This window comes from Ambystoma mexicanum, chromosome 4q (genome assembly GCF_040938575.1).
Source record: "Ambystoma mexicanum isolate Mex_15411 chromosome 4q, UKY_AmexF1_1, whole genome shotgun sequence".
In the NCBI taxonomy this organism is placed as follows: domain Eukaryota; kingdom Metazoa; phylum Chordata; class Amphibia; order Caudata; family Ambystomatidae; genus Ambystoma; species Ambystoma mexicanum.
The window spans coordinates 103,717,681-103,735,520 of NC_090928.1; the positions used below are offsets into that span (position 1 = coordinate 103,717,681).

A 17,840-nucleotide genomic window follows, 5' to 3' on the forward strand; every position below is an offset into this window, starting at 1 on the left:
ACTCGGTCTCGAGCGCGTCGAGGACCGGGACCTGGACCGGACATGCCGAGAACGATTCCCCTTGTCCGAGCGGGACCTTTCCCGCGAATTGTGATGACCACCTGAGCCCGAAGACGTGCGAGTGGTGTCTCTCGGCTGATCACGACCGACCCCACTCGGAGGCGCGGACGGACCAGTGCCCTGCAATTCGAGAATCGCCAACATTTTCTTCCCGAAGGAAGCCCATTCCTCCGGTGTCGCATGCTTGGTGGGGTAAGCGACCCGCTGACGGGCGGAGTGCTCGGATGAGGACGGGGAAGTCGACCGATGACGGCGCTTCCGGGAGTGCCTCCAAGAGGCAGAGGCGTGGCGAGACTGACTCGGGGACCGAGACCCACTGGACTTCCGACGAGGACACAGAGAGTCGCCTCTCGAATCATCTGTCGAAAGCCCCACAGACCTCGACTTCCGGGGCTTGGACACCTTACCTACCGACAACTTCTTCTTGCGCTCCCGCAAGGCTTTGGACAGGAGCGACTGGCAGTCAACACAGTCATCCGTGTCATGGGCCTCCACGAGGCACCAAAGGCAGGTGTTGTGCGAGTGCGTCACCGACATCTTGGACCTACAATGCCCGCATTTCTTAAAGCCCGGACGCGGGGGTGAAGACGAGGTAGACATCTTCACGAAGAATAACTTCACAAACTAACAGGTTCGAAGAAAAAACGGAACTGAGGCTACGGGTGTAATGCGTCCTACTTATAACATCCAGTGACGTCGGCCGTCGGAGGAGGTTCTCGAGTGCGGCGTATCAACGTCATCGACGCAGGACGCAGCCGCCGAAGATTTTCCGAAGCAGCACAGCTGTGGTGATTACTGTCATAGATATGGAATACGTCGGAGGACCCAATCCCCTAAAAATATATTTATCAATTTCATTATCCTCCAACACTCCTTTCAGGGACAGACATGGGGTGCGGATAACTATTCTGGACACTATACAGAACAGAAGCTTGGGAGAACCCAGACAGTGCCTCCCTCTCTAGTCCAACCTAAGAGACAGACCAGCGTCCCTTACCATTTCCTACTTCCTCGCCTAGTTCAGCAGGAACAAAGCCTGAACGAACTGCAAATCTCTCAAAATAAGCCCTCCCTTGCAGGCTGACATCTACTTTGTACAAACTGGACACTTCCTTTACTCCACAAAGGAACATGGCTAGCAACTTCCATAGCACCACATAAACCATCAGGGATGACACTTTGGGTATATTGCTATTTTCAGGCTATTCATTGTGCTCCATAAACACATAAGGGACAACACTCATCACTTAAGGTCCGGTTTGATTAGAACTAGTGCAATGTCCAAGTTGGTTTAACCTAACCCTTTTCCATACCTTTGGGTATAGAAAACCTACATACTTGGGAGGACTCATTCCATTTTGTATTGGCCACCTAGCAAAGTCAGCCTTTGTACATCTGCTTTAAATAGTGAAAGTATCTCAGACTTTTGCCATGTAACTCTATAACAAGCCAATTTCCCAAATTCTTCTATTTGCTACAGTGTTCATGGAACAGTAACTGCTGGTTCTCTCACAAACAGCAATGCATCATCCATGAACCGTTTTCCAACACAGGTGAAACCCCGGACAACCGCTTCATTTCTGGTCTTCTTCTTCTGCATGTTGGGAGAAACTTGCTTCATACCATGTCACCTCAAATACTTTTGATAGCATTACATTAACCATTATTGGCACTTGCAGCCTCACATGTATTAAGTAATGTTTTGATGGCATATGCACTTAAACCGAACATTTTCATTGCATTAAACACAAAGGGCCATTCAACAATATTGAACTTGTCCTTCCTGAGGAGTTTGTTCAAACCGCGCATCCAGAGAGACTTCTGCTATAGAGTAGACCTCATCCTTGTACATATGTTCCAAATCCAGAAGAGTCTTGTATTACCTGCTGCCTTCTTCCCCTTCATAAATCTGCGCTTTTCCCTGCATCATTTGGTGTAGCACCTGGACAATTGGGGTATCCATATGTCAACAATGATGAGCAACATTAGCCTGTTGTTGTCTGCCAGAAGCTCTTCGTACTTTCCCAATACTTCAATGATGCACAAATATTTGTGTTGCTTGCCAAACACACATGTTGGCTTTTGCTATGTATTCTTATATCGAAAGAACATCACTACTAATGGAAAATTATGTTGTTAATTCTATTTTGTAATGCTGTATTTGTTATATTTTTATTGTGCTTTTATCAAGATTTTAAACTTTTGAAATAACTACTATGACAGTGGCAACAGAGGGTAATAGAAAGCAGCAGGTGAAAAGGGAAGAAAGTGAGAGAGGAGGTGAAAACATCAGGAGGACAGTTGCAGGGGGGATGGGATAACCTCAGGATACAGGAGTGGAAGTAAAGAGAAGTTAGGAACCATGGTGCAGGAGGAGGTGGTGATACTTAAGGAAAAGGAGATGATGATCACATCAGAGGGTGGAAACGACACACAGGAGGTACTATCAGCGGAAGGTTGTGATAAGTAGAAGAAAAGAACACCACAAGGAGAAGGTGGTAGTAAATGTGGCAGTGAGTGTTACGCAGGAGGTCAGGAGTGTGATATTAAGGGGAGATACCCAGGAGAGAAAGTCTTAGAGGTGGCAACAGTGGGCTGGGACACCAGACGAAGTGGAAGCAGAGGTGAATACCGGGTGGAAAGGTAAGGACACAGGTCGAGCGAGTCATGGGTATGGGACCCTGGAAAATCTATCTAGTTCACATCGAGAAGAGAGTTTAGGCCACAGTAAAGCTCTCAATTCTAGAAAGGGGTGGGCCAATCCCTACTCAACTTTATACATTGGGACACTTGCTTCAGAAAGTCTAGAAACCAGCTATAAGTGGAGGAGAGATTTAATAAGGGAAGGGTCTCAGAGTAGAAAGACATGACTTCACTTGGCGAGAACCATCCTGACATTTTGTTTTGTTTGGGGAGATTCAATGTTCATTTGAGTTACCCAGTCTTGTGATATATACCATAATACAATAAAGTGAACTTCTGCATAAGATCTTGATGTCCTTCTTGGTCTAAGGAGAAACTGTGTGACAGCTCCTATACGAAAAACATGTACAGCATATCAGGTTGAAAGGGCCACAATCACTAATAGGAAGCATGTAGTTGGAAAGCACGACTGAGAGCAGTCTACCACTCAGAGCTACGCTGTAGAGAGGAAGGACAAGCACAAATGATCCACTCCACAGGGAACCACAGTTAATACTGAAACTAGGAGTCCAAGGTAACAGCCCCATTAGTTAATTTCTCATGAAACGCAGACATCTGCGAAAGTAAGCACACTTGACAACATTTTTGTTCAAAGCAAGCTTACCAAATTCTGTAAAAGAGGGGACACTTAACTCAGATGGTGGGTCTTTGGAAAAGGTGGCTATTTGGAGGAGGAAAGAGTGGACTGAGTGAGAGCAGGAGGTTAAGAATTGAACCGAGAGGAGGAGGAGGACAGAGAAGGAGAGACAGTGAGAGAGAAGAAAGAAGCAGAGGGGAAGGAAGGAGAGGAGGACAAACATCAGGTGGAAGGAAGAGAGTGAGCAGAGGATGAGAAAATAGGAGAAGAGGAGGTGAGAAGAGAGGAGGTTGAAAAGGGGAGAGAAGGATAAGAGGACTAGAACCTAATCTAACAAGGGTGATCCCAAGATGGTGGAGGCACTAGAACAGAGCGCTGAGGTGGTGCATCTGGCAAAAAAGAACGACAGAAGGTCTCTGGCCTATACTTGATCCATGTTTCCTCATGACACAAACCATATTTCAAACCTGTTCCATCAGAGGCACTGAATGCACAGGTTGGATAAATAGTCTGCAACAAGCACTGCACTCCACATTAGACAGTCACTACATTACTGAATGATCATTCCGTTTTCCATCCATTCTCATATGCCTATTATCTGTGAATGGGAAGCAGATCGCCACCACAGCCCCCACTGCCCCTTTTTCAGCATGGTAGGCAATGGGCACTCCACACATTGCCCCTTTCTCCATAGGGTAGTCCCAACCTTCAATGTGTAATAGTTAAGCATCTGCCGCAGTGTCTTGTTGTGCTTTACAGGCATGCATAACTGCCGTTATAGAAAAGATATACAGGCACTGGCACCACACACAGCACTCCTCTGTACTGTGAGGCTCAAGGGGCCTGCCTCCCTCCTTGGATTCCTGCATCCCCTTTGAGGCCGCCCATCACCATATAGCGTATGACCTCCTCAGGACTTTCCTGTAGATCTGTGCATGCCTCATTCGTTGCTACAATGCTCCAATCCATCAGCTGAAAGTCAACCTTGCATGGAGGCAACAATGAGATCCCAGTTTACTTTTGAAGTAGGGAGGATGTTAAACGGCTACTTCGGCACAGCATTTTTTCTATGCGCAGCGAAAATTTACACATTGCAATGGAGGTGGCGAAAGCTTATTTTACAGTCAATCCTTAACCAACCCATGCAGCATTGTCAGAAAAATAATTGAAACAAAGAATAAAGTTGAACCACAAAGTTCCATGATCACTCCTACAACCTCAGTAATTACCAACAAGCTTAGCTGCAGCCCCAAGTGTGGTAACAAATATGGATATTACTTCCACCTTCAAATGTCAGTAGCACAAGTCATTACAATATAGAGAGCTATAATTGGCTCTGACTACAATACTCTTGGAAATAGTGGAAAAATATCTGAAAGACAATCAAGCTATGTTAACTGACAGCAGTGTACAATAACAAGGCACAAAGGATGAAAATAGCATAAGAACAAAGGTCTAGGTAAAAAGGCTCTCACCTGGTATCGGTCTAGTATTCTACAGTCTTGACTTGTGGTTCGATATGATGTTTTCCCAATTGGTGGCCTGCCAGTCACACCTTCTTTAGCTCCATACACGCCTCCAACCAAAGTAAGAGCAGCATTAACAGCATGGTCCAAGTCAAAAAGTGGCAATCCATGCTCTCTTTTAGCTTGTCTGACTTTCAGCCTTCTCCTTAGCCTCCTAGCTTCAGATGACATAGCCAGCGCACTGGGACAGGATTCCAGCCTCTTTAAGATACGATTTTCCTCAGACAAGCTAACACAGGAGAACTTGGGACATTGCGGCTTATCATCACGCTCCGGCAGAGATTTTCTCTTTTCGCGTCCCCTCGAGTTTAAATCTGTAGCTCCATCATTGTAAATGTCCATTCTTTCAGCTCTTTCCTCTTCACTTTCTATCTCTTGCTTGATGTGTTCTGGGGCTCGAACCTTCTTTCTACTCATAGAGGCAGTTCCCCCGACTGATGCAGCGAAGGGTGAAATGTACTCCATTCCTGGGTCTATAAGTCCCTCTCCATCAAGATCTTCATCATCTAGATCAAAATCAAACAAAAGGAATAGACTTGCATAAGAAACAACATCAATCAGTGGCTTCACACAAAATATTTGTTTTTAAAGCAATGTGATGTTAGCAAAGGTTTGGTTCATCATATCTACAGTTCTGACACCCAAAGTCAACCCTGACACAGTCAGAGGACATTGACACTCTTGGGTCTACCAACATGGAATTGCGAACGAATAATACATGCAGGTCACAGGCTGGTGTGTAAATAGGTTCAACAAAATCTGTTTATGCAGATGATTAATCTATATCTATATATTTTACATGGCCACAGTAGTGGCCATGTAGTTATGGTTAAGTTGCTGTTTCCATAGGAAGAGCACTTTTTGGTCAGCTTATAACTCGGCTCCCCCTGGACGAAACCTTACCAAAGTTTCCAAAAAGAGTGTATGGGCCACTCTGAATTCTTTTCCAAAGTTTGGTAAGGATTCATCCAGGGGGGCCAAAGTTATAGGGTGGGGGTCCCAAAACGTATTTTTTTCCCATAGACTGAATGGGGGGAAAAACTTTGCGCACGACTACAGGCCAAACCACTGGACGGATTGTCATCATTTTTGCGGCAGGATTTCTTCGCCAAGGCATGCTTTTGTAAATTTTGTGAGAAATCCTACTGTAGTTTCCTTTAAAACGATCAAAAAGTAGCCCTCTAAAAATTAGTGATATCTATGTCTGCTTCGCGGTCCCACTTCCGTGTTCGCTCAGCGGAGCACATTTCTATTGGCATGAAATGCTGTTCGGCAAGATGTAGCGCTTTCACAGATTGGTTCTGCCGCAGCGTCAAGTGCGTACTGTTCTTTGGTACGCACTTGGTCATATAGTTTGGTACGCCATGGTCATATAGTTTTTGTGTTGTACGCCGAAATCCCCGCAAACAAACCCCTATGGAGCACTGTGTGGAAAGGTAAGCATTACTTATATGTAGAAGTAGAAAGTGAAACTGTGCTTTGTTCTTGTTACCGCTATTGTACCGTGCAGTGAAACTTGGTAGGCAATGTACGACAAGTCCTTACTGCGTGTATGTAAGAAGCCTCCCCCAAAAGTACAGCGGTTACACTGGCGTCCTACATTTTGGAATCTGAGGCAGCCGCCTGCACGGTTTTGTGAACATAGAGCGTCTGCACGTGGTCAGGAGTAACGGTTCTCATTATTGAGTGCTGCTATGTTGTTGAAAAATGAGAATATATTTGTGTTCGGAGTGAAGGTCAGTTCATTTTATTTCCTTCAGTAGGCGCTCAGTATGGTCGCACATGCAACAAGCCTCATAAGGGTCATTTGTTTTTCGAACTTGAGGTACAGGGAACGGAGACAGAAAGAATGTAGGGAGTCACAGTTTGTGAAACATTCCCTTTCATAAGTTATGCTTCAAAAAGGTTTGTGAAGTACATGAAATATTAGTTGCAGACGTCTTCTTGCAAACAACTACTGTGTGACTGCAGAGGCCGCAATGGAGGCAGTGCATATCATGTAAGCTTAGTTTTGAGGCCTGTACATCAAACTGCCATTATATACTTAATCTGCTAAAGAAAAACAATTATTACTAGTAATGCATTTGGAGGTTTGTTTGCCGTTGAAATTTCAGATTGCACAGTACCGCCGTCTGTACGATGTCATTACAATTTCCACTATTACCTACGAAATGTATGTGGCTTTCATTTTTTTTACCTGTTATGTAGATTGTACATTGTCGCCGTTTGTAGGGAGTTAGTACATTTCCCCATATAAAATTATTTCTCTATAGAAATGTTATGTGTTACACCTTACATTTCCGCAAAGGCTTCCTATTCCTAGATCTTTTTTTTCATTTTCCCTTCAGTTACACTTCCTTCCTTATTGCGAATGTCATGGATTGCTGCGTCCGAGTGATGGTTTTTTTAATCGTCAAATGCAACTATTCGTCACCGGTTGTATGTGCGTCATCATTGAATGGGATCACCATATCGGACCTCTATGTCCGTACGCAGTTGTAGCAGTAAGAAGCAACATACCATCCTTTCTGGTGTCATAGTTCACAGCCAATCACGTCGCCTTGTACATCTCTGAGACAGCAATGCACCTACTGTGGCAACCATGCCTTATTTCAGTGTGGTAAAACAAGGACGTCACCATTGCCGCTAACATTATAAGTACTACTTTCTGCTGGACTATATCACAGCGATTGCCGCAGTCTTGTCAATTAATGTGAACGAAAACTGCCTACTGTGTCGCCACTGCATACTGTGTGTGTGATCAAAACTGTGGTGCCACCGCATGGTGATTGTGTGGGAAAACATCAACGTGACCGTCAAAATTAACCTTTTCATTGTGTAGCAGAGACACAAACTTCCAATTTCTTTGCTACTGAGGAAAGGGCGATGATTTAGCGCTGTGCATTGTGAAATAAAAGTACCTTACTACTTTTTACATGTTAGTGTGTTTTTCACCCATTTCATGTTTCCCATCACAATGTGCCATGCTACGTTGCAGGTTGTAGTATGTTCTTTAATAGGTGCTGCATCACGGTACGCAACTCTTTATGGAATCATTTGTTTACGCTGGCAAGCTACATTATCCAGAACGCTATTGCACACCACTTACTTTGGCAATGTAAGGCGCAATGCCATCTATTATGCATTCATGCCGTTAGGGTACTTTCTCTTACCCAGATGCCCCAATTACCAAGAACAGTTCTGCATGAAGACGCTATGTTGTCATAATTGCTATCTTTCTGAAAGAGGAAAACTGAGATCAGGTGAAGTGAAAATATTTGCTGTAAAAAAACGTTTCAAAATCTATGCTTCTTTGTACCTTCTCTCTACCCATTTCTTCACCCATTTCACCTTGTGACAGTTACACAAAAATGTGTGCACCGATCAGTGGTAATGGTGTTGCTTGCAATACTTCTGCCATTACTGCACTTAGCCTCACAAGGTTTGTTGTGATTTTGTCCACTCATTAGAAGACTTCTTCTTTGCCTTCTGTACGCTCATTTTTGCCAAACACATTCCCTGTATTTTCCATACATTTATGGAAAGGTCATTGCTCACGAACCTTTATGTTTTACATGTGGTAGGGTTTTCATACTTCACAGGTGTCCTCATGTACATAAGAAAACAACGATACGCCTTTCGGCTCTGCAGGGCACGATGTACGTATGCTTAGTGACCACAATGTCGGGAAGGTTAATACTGGTATTTTCTGTTTGGGACAAAACATTGTATTGCAGTCATCATGTCCACCAGGCACTGGCTTTTTGTTAAAGGTCTTGCTACTAACCACACATTTAACAAAGAATACAAATGTTGTTCTCCCACTACGGTCACACGTTTTCCTTTTTTACTTTCGGGCAGCTGTAATAGAAAGTGGCAAAATACTTTCTATGCAACGGCTGCCTTCCCTTTCCATGGTGGCCATCTTGGAAAAGGATTTGTTTTCTTCAAACGGGAACGCCAAAGGCGTTCCGGTTGAAGATAAAAAATCTTTTTTTTTTTGGTACAATGGATTGGTGCCATAAAGTCTGTATAACTAATGGCATTCAGCCCCCATTCTTTTAGGGTGCAATGGCCTTTACTGATTCAAAGACCTCGGGATGCACTCTTCCTTCTATTGTGCTGCAAACTTCTTTCACTTTTTTTTTGCCAAACATATTCCCTGTATTTTACACAATTTATGGAAAGGTCATTGAGCACGAACAAACATCTTTGTGTTTTAAATGTGATACTGTTTTCATACTGCACAAGTGTTGTCATGTCTATAAGAAATCAACAGTACGCCTTTCGTCTCTGAAGGGTACGCTGTAGGTATGCTTACTGGCCACAATGTCGGGGAGGTAAATAGTGCCACTTACCGGTTGGGACAAAACAAAGCATTGCAGTGGCCATGTGCATCAGGCACTGGCTTTCTGTTAAAGGTGTTGCTGATAACCACACATTTTAGAACGAATACAAATCATCTTCTCCCACTACGGTCACACGTTGTCCTTTTTTACTTTCTGGCAGCTGTAATGGAAAGCGGCAAAAGACTTTCTATGCAACGGCCGCTTTCCCTTTCCATGGTGGCCATCTTGGAAAAGGATTTATTTTATTCAAACTGGAATGTCGGAGGCGTTCCGGTTGAAGATAAAAAATGCTTTCTTTTGCTGCAGTGGGTTAGTGCCGTAAAATCTGTATTGATAATGGCATTCAGCCCCCATATTTTTTAGAGTGCAATGGGGTTTATTGCTTCATAGACCTCGGTAGGCACTCTTGCTTCTATTGTGGTGCAAACTTGTCCTGTTCAGTTGTGAACGGGAATTCTGCACCAGGTGGCCATGCTGTGCTACAGCATATGCTACTGTGCAATTTGTAGAAAGAAGGCCAGTGAAGTCAAATGTTGCTTTACAGTATGCTTATGTGTTACTATTGGAATCCTTCTACATACTCAATAAAAATGTTGGTGCACTTATGTTTTGCTTCACTTACAGTACTGCCAAACTATGCAAGTAATTTAAAGAACGTTTCTCAAAGGGACATTATGATTACGTCGCCCTACTAAAAACGTCCAAAATTCACTACAAAAAAAAACTTTGTTAAAGGGACGTTATGGTTAAGTTGCCCTACTCAAAACCTATGCCATTCTGTACAAAAACTTTGTAAAAAGGACGTATGAATACAAGTAAAATTTAAAAACCCCTGAAATTCAGGAGTTATGGTAGAGTAATCACCCATTTTTCCCATCGGCACTCTCCACTGCTAACACTACGAACATAAAAGATGCCACCACTCATGTCATTGATGCCATCACTGACGCCATCACTTCTTTAGCCCCTTTCTTTTATGTCAGCTAAGCAACCATAACTCGCGCCACCACCGTGCACTGCTAAGACTAACACCCAGGATATCAAAGATGACATGACAAATGTCATTGATGACATCACTGATGACATCACATGTGAAAATAATGGCAATTAAAAATGCCTACCTGCAATGGGTTGTGAGAGTTAGGTTGGTAGCAAGATGTGAGGGGTGTTTCTGTAATGGTAAACATGCAATAACTAGCTAACAATGCAAGACTGCATATACACTTGTGGTAGTAGAAACAATACATATGAAGAACCACAAAGCATACAAAGTAGAGGCACACACAGGGAAACTAAATGAAAGAAGATTGCCCCGGGGTCTGTTGTTCGAGGGGGCACTGTCCAGTCCCCCCTGACTGAGTTTTGGCTGGTGGCAGTGGATACTACTTTTTATATTCGACCGCAAATAAATTCCTATGGGATTTTCCCATTGTTCGAGGCTACCACGTTTTAAAATAGCCTCGAACATACCGCCGGTTTATTAAATTAATATAAATTCACCGGTTGGTATTTTTTGCCGAAACTTGGTTCCAAAATGGCGTTTGTGTTCGTTTCTGTGACTCCAACCCAAGTCGAGCCCTTTGTTCCACTTTTTGGCGGGCTTCTCCACAGAAGCCTCCAAAAGTGGTGCCACTCTGTCTGGGTACCACAGGGGGTGTCGGAGGGGGTTTAGGCACCCTGGACTGAGTTGCCTCGGCAACTCAAGTCGCACTCTTGTGTGATTGGCCCAAGTGGTGAGCCGCCCGGCTCACCACTTAGCATGTTTGAGTGACAGCTAGGCTGAATGAATGGGTTTTTTCTGCATAAAAGCAGAGCTTTGGGGACTGGAACTTCAGAAGTCGCCACAGGACCTAAAGAATCCGAGGAGGGAGAAGCCGAGCCGACCTGCAACGACGACACCACCAGTAGAGCCCTGCTGAACCGTCTCACCACTTTTCCCGACGAAAGAGGAGATCTCCAGCCCGGAGAGTCTTCTTCCTTTGACTGGTGGGGATAACCAGTTTGCCCGTCTTTTCGCCTTCCTGGACCATCTTGTGGCCGCCTTGCCTGTGCCAAGCACCCCGGCAACCGGAATACCACGGTTTACCACTACTGCAAAGAAAAGGGTAGTACCTTCTAACTGGGAAACTCAGCGGCTGGTTTTTTCACTGGCAGTGCAACGACCTTCAGCTTTCCTCCACGTCGAGACCTCCTCTTCCTCTGGACGAAATACCGACTTGCAACCGCTGCCAGGAATAACTGCCCACGCTGGAGCGTTCTTCCCATTTTCAGGTACTGTGTCCCGCCTGGCTTCCCTAGCGACAGATCGTTCGGGGTATCAGTAAATCCTCGACTTTCTAACCTGGGTTAGCCTGGGGCCGGTTAACTAACTTTTCCTGACTTGATCTCAATCTTTTGTGAACTATCTACAAAGACTCTTTGGCATAACCCCACTGTGTGATCCTGGACACATTTCGCTTGCTCTCTCTAAGAGTGGGCCTCGCATTTGAACTTCCTTGCTCTCTTGTAGACTTTGCCTAACCTGCCTCACTGTGGTTCTTTGAAAGGTATTGAAATTGTGTGCTTTCATAACTTTGTCCTTTCCCTCCCTTTTTCTATACCTTATTAGAGTGTCATTTTATGTTAAGAGCTCACTTCTGTCTGGAAATAAGTGGTGTTTCTCACTAAGACTTGTCTAATAAGGAATTAGGGTTGTATATATATAATAGTGACTGTGTGTTGAATTTACTTACCTCTTTTTGTGCTAGTGTAATTTACAAGTGTGTCTTTAAATAAATAATTATATACTTTTACACCAAAGCTCTGGTCAGTGTTTGCTTGTGCTACTGTATCTCTGTACCTATTGTGTATACTCTATATACTGCCTAACTCATCTTGAGAGAAGTCTGACTGCTCAGCCACAGCTACCAGGTAAATCTGGGTGGTACAGGCTGCTACCAATTGGGTTTACTGACAACCACCTGTAGTCCTAAATCTTTTGCAGTGGTCCCTAAGGGAACTGCACAGGTTTCTGCCTAACAATGACATGAGTGGTGGCATCTTTTATGTTCGCGGTGCTAGTGTTAGCAGTGGAGAGTGCCGATGGGAAAAATGGGTGATTAGTCTACCATAACTCCCGAATTTCAGGTTTTTTTTTATTTTACTTGTATTCATAACGTCCTTTTTTACAAAGTTTCTGTACAGAATGGCATAGGTTTTGAGTAGGGCAACTTAACCATAACGTCCATTTAACAAAGTTTTTTTTGTAGTGAATATATATATATTTGTGAAAGTGTGTTTGTATGTTCAGGGTTGGCTCCAGCCCCATAACAGTTGGTGGGCTGAAGTTTTGCCCAAGGACGGCATACCAGTTTGGGGTGTACTGGCGACAGTGAAATCTGACCAACCCCAACCCATTGACCTGCACAGGACGGGGTCCAGCTCTGTGCTATCAGTTTAGGCGATTTCGATGTTTTCCGACTTTTCCAAAAATAGGAAGTTAGCACACAAAGTCAGCATACCAGTCTGGGGTGTACTGGCCATAGTGAAATTTGACCAAACAGACCCATTCGCCCTGCACAGGAGTGGAGCGGGGTCCAGCCCTGTGCCATCAGTATAGGCGATTTTGGGAGATTGACGATTTTGCAATAATAGGACATTATGACACAATAAAACATACACAGTTCTTGGGGCATGACCACTGCTGGGACATGTGCGCTGCCTGCAGCGTTCACAGTGCATTGAATTGTCTTTCAAGCTGGAGGGAGATCTTCCATGCTTCTCCCCAGGTCATGGAACGGGTGAAGTGGGTGGAACGGGTGAAGTGGGTGGAACGGAAGAAATATGTGGATGAAACGGGTAAAGTGGGTGGATGAAACGGGTGAAGTGGGTGGAACGGAAAAAATATGTGGATGAAACGGGTTAAGTAGGTGGAACGGATGACGTATGTAGATGCGCTGATGACGTATGTGTATGGAACGGGTCAAGTAAGTGGCTTGGAGTGCATGGAACGGCTTGGAGTGCATGGAACTATTGGAGTGTGCTCGATCTCAAACACCTAAGGTAAACCACCATATCACATCTCCACGCTTACTCTCTTCTTCACACCATCACTCAACTGGAACACAGTGATACTATGACACCATTCGGTATAGCTGTTCTCATACCATCACTTGCATCATACTCCCCATCATCCTAAATAATCACAGCTGGTTACACACCCTCCAGCCTAGGCTTTCTCCTGAGGCATAACACAGCCAGAATCAGTCTGGATAACAACCTGCCAGACCAAACACATACTCTTGATCTCCCAACCACCACACCTACCGCTAAGAAGCAGCTATCACACGAATGCCACACCTGCTGCACACATATCGGGTGCTCACATGCACCTTATGACTCTGTCTCTCTCTCTCTACTGACCTGAACTTCGGTTGCAAAGGGCGTTCAACCTACCAGCGCCTTCAGATCATACCAATGGTACATAAGGCGCTATATAAATGCAAAATAACATAACACAACAAGGTGGTAGGAGACCCCCCACGTGTGTGTCAGCTACAGACCCGGGCAATGTCGGCTGGTACTGCCAGTTTACCCATATTCTTTACTTTGAGCTCCATTCCACTCTTACCCTAAACGGTTGGACAAGCACACCAAGCAATAAATACAAATAATGGAGAAAAAAAACTGAAGATGTGGAAAAGAAATCCAACAAAAACTTGTTGCCAATTAAAGAGGGTGGATATGAGTAGCAGTCGGGTTACAGCAACTAACCAGTGGAGGGATAGGGATGTACCCATCTGATAAACAGTTTCGCTTTCTACTTGCGCACAGCCCTTCTGTAGGTGGGAGCAACAAATCTTGAATTGCTTATCTTACGTATAAGCAGCACTCTTTGGTTAAAACACAACAGTCCATATAGAAGATGTTTTTTCTTCAGAAGAACCAGGTATTATCAAATAAATGGCATCCCTGCATAGTAGTTTCAATCGAGCACACCTGATTAATATTTTCTTTTGGAGTATACACACTTCACACTTAACTTAAGGTGCCATGAGGCGAAGTTCTTGTACTAAAATATAAGAATCATTCAGTCATGCTTCAATCTATTAATGGGGCATAACGTCAATGGCATCTGGTTCTCTGAATGACAGCTGGGGACTTCTTTAGTAGGTGAAATTCACAGAAACACTGCAGATTATCAGTATCAGAGGGTATATGGGAGAGTGCTGAAATGTATCCCACCAGTCCCTTTATTTGTTGGTTATACATCCTCCTTCTGGAGTGGCATGGGAGGGGACATGACGCGGGTGGTCATTGCTTTGGGGGTGTGGATCCACCTCTGGAGGAGGAGGATCTGCCCCAGCCGCGAGATCTTTGCTGGCCCCTCTGGGAGCCCTGAGAGGATTGGCCACGATTGGAACCCCAGGATGAACCTTGACCATGGTTGTAACCACCTCCTCTTTGCAACGTTTAGCCCTTGAAACAATGAAAATTATGACTTCCCCTTTGGTCTGAGGGCTTGTTTGTAAACTGCACCAGCGACTTCAAGATGTCATATTCATCCTTTGCTGTTTTGAGAGCATCCTCTACCGCTTTGCGGAAGAGAACATTAGGTTTCTATCGGCATATTGAGGAGGATTTCCTGTGAGTCTAATTTAAAACCTGACTCGCGCAGCCATCCATGGCGCTTTATCAGTGTGCCTTCTGCGATAATTCTACCAGCATTATCTGCTGCGTCTTAAATATTTTTTTTAATACAGTCGGATACAGCCTTCCCTTCCGCTACTGCAAAGGAGAGTTTGGATCTTAGTGGCTCTGGAGTGGAGGCCATTAATCTGGATATTTCCTCCCACTTGCTGCAGTTGTAGCTGGTCAGCAGAGTGGTATTATTGGCAATTCTTGCCTGATATGCATCCAAGGTGGCCATTTTCCTTCCGAAAGTGTATATTTTTTTGCTCTCTTTGTCCGGGTGTGCCTCTGATGATGCGAGAGGCGTTCCCGCCCTTTTTCTTGTGGTGGTAACCACCAGAGAGTCTGGTTTTAGTTAGCCCCTGATGTAGAAGGGCTCAGAGGGAGGTGGACGGAACATTTGCTCAATACATGGGTTCACTGCCAGCGTTAGGTTTGGCGTCATTAGAGAGGGTTGTATTCTTAACGGATTGTAATATGGGGATAAATTGGGTTGCTGCCTTTCTGTCACCTAATATATCCTCGACAAACTCCTTGTCGACTCATGTCTCTTGTGTCTGGATTTGAAATTGGCAAATCATTGAAACCGGTCGACCAGATTTTCAGATGTCACCTGATTAAGAGTGACACATAGTGGACTTGAGCAAAATGGAAACTCAAATTATTGATGTGGACATTCTAATTGTTTTTATGTGAAAACTACGTTCTCTCAAAATAATCAAGCATTGTGTGTACTCCAAAGGGAGAGATTATGTGTGGGAGTACAACATGTTGAGAGTGTTATTTATATTCTTAAATGTTTTAGTACATTACACTTGGGACAACCAGACATACTTCACAAAGGGCAAATAAATTGTCCAAACTGTGACGTCTAGTCCCACGTGAACTGTCTGATTGACCAAAGTGTGCAGGTAGGGAGTTTGAAGTCCTAAACTGCAATTTTTAACTACTTTGTGTGTAAATCAGCGCTTTGAATAATACAATCATTTGTTAAATACCTTGCCTGAAAGTCACTTAATTGAATGTAGGAATAGGGTGAGTTTCTCCAATTGGAAGGGCAGCATGGCAATTAGAAAGGGGAGTAAGGGAAATATGCATTCTCTTAGAAACTTAGATATTTGTCCACCCCCGCCACTCTCCCTACTGTTTGGGCCGAGGCCTAAAGCGGCCTTCCGAGGCCACTGGAGATCGTCGAAGCAAGTTGTGCAGTCGACAAATTTTGTCCTCAAAACCGTTGTCGAAGTTGTTTGTTAAAGAAACGGCTATAAAAGGACAGAGAAGAGTGACTAACTCTAATTTCTCATAATAAAATGGTATTAGCTGGAAAGGAACTCTGCTTTCAGAGGATGATGGTGGAAAAAACTATCTGAGGGACCTCGAAAGCGTGAAGGACCATTGGTACAGTGGACGTCACACTAGGGATAGTATAACTGGCACGCCCTGTCGACATCCCTTTTCGAGTTTCGAAAAAACAACTGTAATACTCTGCTGCTTGCACCAGATATCGACCTATGCATAGAATGTGAATTAAGCAGATTCGACAAGCCTCAGAAATATATATATAAACTGTACTTTTCCATGCAGAATTACTTCAACTTCATTAGTTGACAACTCTGCATCCAGAGACGAGTGAATGAAAGCATTTGTTTATGAATAGACATATTTTTGCATGTACCTCGACTAGGACTCTGAAATGACAAAAATAAACAAATTAGACATTTGTTGGAAGACATATTCATGAAGGAGTAGCAGATCCTGTTATGACGAAGATCCAGTTCCATTTCTACTAGGTTCCGTCAGCCCAGAAAAGGAAAAGAACAAAATCCACATGTTGGAAGACAGACACAGACTATTACAGAGAATCTTTTAAAGGTGAAATTGTATGCTTGTGAGAAGTCTTTGTGGCGTGGTGTAAAAAAGGATTTTCTTTCCTACAACGGGACGCATGCAGCATCACAATGTAGGAAGTAAAATCCTTTTCCAAGATGTCCTCCATGGAAAGGGAAGGCGGGGCTCTGTACTGTGCCCCTCTTCCCTTTCCATGGCGGCCTGCGGGAGGCGAAGGAATGAGAGAAGGCAGCAGCGGCGGCATCCGCTGCCATCAAATTATGGTGACTATGAAGGTGGGGGAGAAGAAAAAAAAAGAAGAATGAAAATGGGATGGTGGGTGGAAGATGGCGGTGGGAGGTCAGGGGGGGGGGCGGGAGTCGGCTGTCAGGCGGCTTGAAATGCGGGCTTGTGCCAGCAGTTTAAGCCCACGTTCCTAGCCGTCGGATTGGCTGGCTCCCTAAGTTATGTTTTGCCTAAGTGTACCAAAACGCTAGATTTGATTGACATCAAAACTGTGGTAGTACCACTGTGATTGAGGCATAGCAGGAGTTAAGATTATTCACACTTCTTCAGAACACATTTGCTTCAGTTTTGATTTAACCTGCCTAATGTTTAAAGTGAGATTTGCGACACAGTGCGGCAGCACAAGAAAAGGTTTGCTTTGTAGTTGTTTGGACTTGGTTTCTTTTGGATATAGTTTACTAGCTGGGGTACTAGTGTCCTGATCGAGTGGTGTCTCATGTTCCCTGGAGGGTGTTGCTCTTGTCGGCAAGTCTTGCTTCAGTTGGCTCTGGCATCTCATTTGCCCTGGCGAAAGTTGCTCTGGTCGGCTGCTGTTTGTTGTTGTGTTTCAGAAGCTCTTGATATTGATTTTCACTTTGCATCAGATGGAGCGTTTCCAAGTGATATTCGTTTTTTGCGCGGCATGTTGCAGTCACTTAATGGCTTCAGCACATTTGAGAAAATGTCCAAGAAAGATTGATTGACTGTGTTCTCTTCTCGTGAATGAACTGAAGTAAACTGTAACCTTGCCATTTCCCATATTTGGAGTGGAGTGATAAAACCTTTTTTCTTAATTTGTTTTAATTCCCTTTAAAAATGCTTTAATAAACACTTTTGAACTGA

The 17,840-nt window shown here is 44.2% G+C and overlaps 1 protein-coding gene across 2 annotated transcripts in view; it reads right to left on the reverse strand.

Moving 5' to 3' along the window:
- The window catches only part of KAT14 (lysine acetyltransferase 14), a 939,559-nt gene that overhangs the window by 300,725 nt on the left and 620,994 nt on the right, over positions 1–17,840 (reverse strand). For both annotated transcript variants that reach the window (XM_069607541.1, XM_069607540.1), the window contains one exon: positions 4,816–5,372. In XM_069607541.1, the coding sequence (XP_069463642.1) occupies positions 4,816–5,372 (557 nt within the window). The remainder of the gene's footprint in view (positions 1–4,815; positions 5,373–17,840) is intronic.